This window comes from Anabas testudineus, chromosome 18, assembly GCF_900324465.2.
Source record: "Anabas testudineus chromosome 18, fAnaTes1.2, whole genome shotgun sequence".
NCBI classification, from domain to species: Eukaryota; Metazoa; Chordata; class Actinopteri; order Anabantiformes; family Anabantidae; genus Anabas; species Anabas testudineus.
In genome coordinates, this window is record NC_046627.1 from 29,862,194 (window position 1) to 29,868,931 (window position 6,738).

At 38.7% G+C, this 6,738-nt stretch overlaps 1 protein-coding gene across 1 annotated transcript; it reads right to left on the minus strand.

Moving 5' to 3' along the window:
* Positions 1-781: 781 nt before the first annotated feature.
* On the minus strand, positions 782-4,446 carry ing2 (inhibitor of growth family, member 2). The gene is made up of 2 exons (XM_026352380.1): positions 4,191-4,446; positions 782-2,156 (listed from the first exon to the last, which is right to left on the minus strand). The coding sequence occupies exons 1-2, from the start codon at positions 4,336-4,338 to the stop codon at positions 1,456-1,458; spliced, it is 849 nt and encodes a 282-aa protein (XP_026208165.1). The 5' UTR covers positions 4,339-4,446; the 3' UTR covers positions 782-1,455.
* Positions 4,447-6,738: the final 2,292 nt, after the last annotated feature.

Here is a 6,738-nt window from a genome sequence, read left to right on the forward strand (position 1 = left end):
ATCAAATGAGGTACGCTTTAGTACAATTTAGTACTAACTATTAACTTAAATCTAGAGTAGAGTAACAGAAACAGAGTCATGGAATCAGTGAACTGTCTGAGTAAAATCAGTTTCCGCAACATTACAAGTCATGTGTTTCACTTTAGTAGAGCATTTCATAATATTTGATCACTTCCACAAATCAGCCTTTTAGTGTTTCACTACCACTTCTCGCACCAGTATAATATTAGCTAACAAAACCGTTCTGTTAAACTAAAAATAACACTTGAAACTGAGAGACTTATGAGCAGTTAGATATTTGTTAGCAACCGATCATATTAAAACTACAACATTAATTACATGTGGAATTCTTTCAGACTGTGGTGGTATGTAATATAATTACATTAATCTTATCTTATTATATTTTAATAAGTTGTACTACATAGAATTTAATTATGGAAACCAAACTGTTGAACTTGAATGGTGCATAATGGAGAGAGAAAATTTGTCAAATTGTGTCATTTTTACCCACTTACAAACTACAAGTAGAAATCTAAACCCAGTACTACAGTATATGCAACATGAAAGGATCGCCAGCACCATTTGGCTTCATCTTAATTATCTCAGGAGGACCATTTGTGTCTCAAATGTGTGTGTGCCAGTTCGCTGCACTGGTGACTAACATCCCCAACCCAGCAGCATGTTGCTAACATGACTCAAAAATATATTCACAGCAAAATGTACAGCCTGAGTCATACTATTTGTATACCCGTCATTAAAGAAGGCAAAACTAAATGATAACTGAATGACAATACATTGTTTTAATGAACAGAAAAGAAATATACACAATAGTGATAGTGAACCAGTGAAAAAAGTCCACAAATGATGTTCTGTTCCAGTGTCCCATCAACCCCCGTCTCCTCAATTAAATATCAATCTCTTGTAAACATATCACATGTGGAGGTCTTTCTCTACAAGCCATTATCGTATCAAGACAGACATAGATTTCAAATAACAAATAATTACAATTTAAAAACTTCAAATAAAGAAAAGCACTATGTTTGGCCAGAACTGAAGAAAATAATGACCATTAGCAGGAATACCTTATTACCTTAATACCAAACCCAGATTGAAAAATAGGAGCGTCAATCAAATGATGCGTTCACTTCTCCCCTTCATAAACAGCATAAAAAAAAAAAAAAAGTCTCACAAAAAGCAAAACACTGGAGGAAGATGGCAGCTTCAAGCTGATGATTCTTTCAGCAGCTGGACTCCCCGCAGACTACAGCACAGTTATAGCCAGAGGGAACAATCAGTGAAGTAAGAGCACAAGTTCAATCACGACCTGTCCTTGATTAATAATAAGCGCTGCTACTAATGGAATTCAATTGTGCTCTTACCACATCAAAAGTACTGTTATCAACTACGACCTAGGTCCCACACCTCAGGCTAGACACATCTTCATGATGAAGGTCACTACCTGGACCGGCGGTCTTTTCTGTTCTTGTCTAAACTTTTGTCCATGGTCTTTTCACTGTCCCCTCTGCATTTGGGGCAGTACCACTTGCCCTTAGGCTTATAGGTCAGACCCACACAGGAGAAGTGGAACCACTCAATGGGGCACTGGTCATTGTCGCAGCCGATCATCTCACCGTAAGACACCTGCTCACAGAGACAGTAGGTGGGCTCATTAGGGTCGATGGGAAAGTCGACTGGTGAAGCGTCTCGCTCCTGTTTGGCCTTGCGCTTCTTCTTCTTGGAAGACTTTGACTTCTTCTCCCGAGGCGGAGGGATGGACAGCTCCTCCACGGCGTCATCCACCAAAGAGCCATTGGCCGACACATGGCTGGAGTCACGGCTCTCACTGTTGCGCTGGCGTCGTGGGCGCCGTGTTGAGGTGCGTTCAGGAGCCGCAGGCTCTTGGACACTGGATCGCCGCTCTGTGGTGAGCCGCTCTGCTTCGCTGGGCTCCTGGAGACACAGCGAGTGGGAGTCCATCTGGCGGGAGCGGTTCTCCACCAGCTCTGTCATCTGGGTCACCACATGGATCTTCTCGTCCCCCAGCTCCTGGCTAATGATGAGCGCCCGCTGTAGCTGGATCTGCAGGCGCTTTCTCTGAGCTGCATCCTGCTCACCTTTGTACTTCTCAAACACTTCATCCACCTCCTTCAGCACCTCTGCAAAGGATAGGACACAAAAATGAATGAAACTGCTTTACTAATTTGTGCATGACATTTTTGATTTTTTAATCATTCCCTGTATTCACGGCTTTTTGGTGAATTCACCATGAAACACCATCATGCTTACATTAACATGATAACTCTAGCATGTAGCGTCCCATTAGCCCATTAGCATGATATGCAAGTCAGTCAGTCATAACCTGCAGTGATGGACAAATGGAAACTGAGGTCTGACTCAGTTAATCAGTCCAAGTCATAGTTTGTTTGTTTTTTTTAAATTACTGGCGCCAACATGTTACGATTTACAGCAAAATACACTTGAGAATGATGGCACTTCATTTTTTTTTTTAAACTTAGACAAACACATAAACCCAATATATGTTCTATTTGAAACCCTCCTAATGGTATATCAGCTCCATTTTCAGCCATTAGCCTTCATCCTAAAAGGATCATGTGTGTTTAACAGTTTTAAGGAGCACACGAAACCTTAAAAAACATAAATCAAATATGATCAGTTAGAAATTAACAATATTTTACATTTCCTTATACATTGACCTGTTTAATCAGACAATGTCTCCTTATCACACTTATAGGTATCAGTTGATATGTTGGTTGATAATTAACTGTCACTGGGGAAATGTCAGCGATACTGTGCGCTGTGAATTATGAAAGACTGATCTCCACTGTTCACACATTTTTATCTGACAAACGAAGTGCTAACTTTTATTTGAACCCTAGTTCGAGTTCCAGCAGTATCTTTCTTCACGTGTTCAGCAGACATTTTAAACTTTTACTGAAGTGAAAGTGAAGTTGGACATGTTAGCAGCAGAGCCTGGAGGAGGATGAAGGCTGAGCCGCAGCGAGGTCCCGCCTACAGGAAGTGACGCAGTCAGCTGTTGAGGGGGGGGGGGGTGCCTAGAAGACGAGCTCTCCGGGTCTGCGGTCCACACTCGACGGAGCACAGTCCCAGAACAGACACGACACAAGATCACGAATACATGTCAATGTCGCTTAACCATAATTCAAAGCGAATGCGTCTTTAACGAAATAGATGGATGTCGTTATCTGCTGATGGGTTTGAGGAACTTCCTGGAATCGGAGGCCGGTTTAAGCCGCTGCTTACTCTGCGCCAACATAAAGCAACAAAGATAATCGTTTTTCTGTACTGTGGGCTTTTTAACAAATGTCTGCAAGTCCAGCTACCTGACCGTATACTCCAGTGTCACTCATAATGGTGTATCAGCTCCATTTTCGCCACATCTCTCAAACGACGAGGCGAAAACGAACTGTTAAGCAGAGCGCTTTCGTATGCAGAGTGTTACACCAGTTTACATATTAAAAACGGTCGTGTCTGTTAACCATGTTCACCGGGAAGAGGTTCATACTTCACTGAATACATTTATCATCTGGTGTGATGCAGTATTCAACATTATGGGCATCGGCATACAACCAACACACCAAGAAGTGTTTATGTCAAAAAAATGACCAAGTTTTTTTTATTGTTTTCTGACATTCTCACAATAATCCTCCGCGGACACACCACAGTGGGCGGCAGTGTGCGAGGTGTACCTACTGAAAAAAAGTTAAGATTTTGAGATAAATTTGAGCTAGTTTTATATTGTACTAATGCCGAAACAGTCTTCGAACATCAAGTATTCATATTAGATCTTGTATCCTGGCACACTATTCATGTACGTTTGCCGAGAGAAGGATAACTGAAATGTTTGAATTTCCTCATTGAGTTTGGTGTCATAAACAAGACAGGACGGAGTGTATTCGGGCTATGCTAACTACCGTGTGGCTGACTTGTTTATTTCACACATGGCTCGTCAGTGTAATTATCCACAGTTTAGCCGATTGAAAGGCGGTTTATCGAAGTAAGATAAGAACAAGGGGCGCTCGGTTTTTGCAAAATGGGAACACAAGGCTGGCGCCTGCTCCATTTCAGCCCACCCTGTTAGACTGCCGTTAATGTTTGCCACTTTGATACGCGCACTTGTAATTAATAATAAAGAGGCGTAAACACAATACCTTGATACTTTGCATCAATTTCTCGAAGCAGAGAAACATTTCTTTGTATGTCCAAAGGCAGAGACTCCACACATTCCAGGTAATCCTCCACATAGTTGACCAGTTGTTGCGACTTGTCGACACTTGGATATTGATGGCCTAACATCATGTCTACGATGCATAGAGGTACTAAAAGAATATCAAGGAAATATGAAATATATACTGTTACAATTAAATGCTTGGCGACTTTGCAGCTTGTGGGGCAGTTCACTTCAAACAAAACTGAAGCCACTGCGCAAGCGTGAGTATTTCCCTTTTATGGCGTTGTACAGTTTCCTCTCGTTTGTCGTCATGGCGGGTGGGGCTAGCGGAGCTGGCAGCATCGGGATTGGTTGAGAGTGAGCTCATTACCATAACATTTTCCCGGGAAATTAAACCAATGGGGGAATTTAAAACACTGTGATGCCATAGTTTAGACAGAGACTCAACTGGGTTTGGTTGCTTAGGGAGCGGAGGAGGTAGATGTTTGACCATATGAATTTGGGAAGAAATCAAACATTATGTAATCGGACATTTCTGTGTAGTGGTTTCACATAGTTAAACATATATTGTTAATATACATAGAATGTATTGATTGAAATTTACTTTAAAATGGAAACTTAGGGAAGTGTCCTTTTAAAGTTTGCTTCAGTTGAACAGTACATTTAGTCTCACTAGGTCTGATTTAGCCATAAAAACGAAACTAAAACTGATTATTGTTTGTTTTTATGATTCGACTCTGTCTTCAGTGAGTTGAGGCTGATACCTTTAATGTGTAGCCACTGTGAAAAACAGGACGAGCAGCACAAAAATGAGCAGGAACAGAAGTGTAAGGCACGTGTTTGGGCACAGGGGAAAATGTCTGAAGCATCTGTTGTACAATCACAGGGCTGAGGAGGAAGATACGTCTACAGTTAGAAGTAGTTTTAAGAAAATAACAGTTTTGGTTGTTTTTTTGTTATGTTTTTTTGTTTTGTTTTGTTTTTCCTTTATACACCACCCCATTGAATTTGAAATAAAACAATCAAGGTGTGATTGGACTGAATTTTAGCTTTATTTAGATTTCACAGAATATGTCATTTACCATTTAGGACAGCCATTTCATGCAAAGTACCTCCATTTTCAGGGGCTCAATAATAATGCACAAAAGGGCATAATTGTAAATATAACCTTAATTTCTATTAAGGTTCAATGTAGACCTTAAGGTGTTGCTTGACTGTAGAGAGACCTAGTACTATTGACTTCTGTTGATGTTGTAAAAGTGTTTTTCTACACCAAGGAAATATTGGTAGTTCCAGTCAAACAGCTGCTAAATGCCAACTTTCTACCTGATATCAACTCCAGACTATTATATGTTTAATTTGTCGTGAAGTAGCAAGGGATTAAACAGTGTCATTGTAAACCACCTTCTTAAGTAAGAGCTAATGTCTGGATTATATTAAGTCAAAAAATCAAAAAAGTCTTAGTGTTTGACTCCCAATAATATTACTATATCTTCACTGATCTGTTTCCTACCTGTACTGCTGGGTCGCCTGCAGATACTGTATTTTTTCCTGTGTTTGTGAAGCACACTGACTCTTACTTGGAATAAAATGTACTTAATAAAACATGCTTTCTTTTTATTTGTATTATTTATTGTGCTGTTTTGTATTTTGTATTTTACCAATACTTTCACTACAATCACTACGGTTACTACTATATGGACTATTACAGCTCTGACATTGCTATAGTACAGGTATTATTACTACTACTACTGCTATTGTGCTTAGTACTGTTACTACTACAGCTATATTATTATGATACCACTTCACTGTAAAATTTTACTTGTTCTTTCAATTTAAAACTAAAGTCAAAGGGCTGCCTTAACATTTTCCGTCAAGATAACAAATGCAATTTGTTCTTCTAACACAACTGAATATTGTATGCTGTGTAAATGTATGTCTTAGTTTGGAAAAATGTAAAATGCAAAATGTACTAAAATGAACATATAACAATCACATTAAGCTGCACTAAGTGGTACATCCCAAGTGTACTGGGGTTTGGACTGAATTGAACACTGACCTCTATCATGGCTCACATAGTTTACACTGGTGTGAAAATAAACAACTGTGATCTAATATATGTGTGTATTAATGACACATAGTAAGTTTCCACCATTACTATTTTCTTTAAAGAACTAAGAAGAACAATATTTTAAGAGCATTAACTTGACAAATGCATGCAGGGAAGTCTACTACTAATAAAGGTTTTCTTATTACTTATATGCTAATTTGTTTTGTATTTTATCAACTTAATTTAAGAAGTTGAGTAAACTCTAAGAAATTCATTCATATAACTTATACTTAAAATTATGAGTTAAGACTTAAAGTAAAAAGAAAAACTATTATTATATATTTTGGTTAAATTAGTTTAAAAAATACTTGACATTTCCACAAAATTCATAGATAAGAATATACAGTGTATACATCTACTACCATGTCAGTTATCATGCAAATATAATAACTAAATTATTACTACCACTACTATAATT

Bases quoted from the DNA above. Each gene is read 5' to 3' on its own strand.
- ing2 (XM_026352380.1), bottom strand. From the start codon at position 4,338: ATGATGTTAGGCCATCAATATCCAAGTGTCGACAAGTCGCAACAACTG. The intron at 2,157-4,190 runs GTATTGTGTTTA...TATCCTTTGCAG, and splicing joins AATTGATGCAAAGTATCAAG to AGGTGCTGAAGGAGGTGGAT.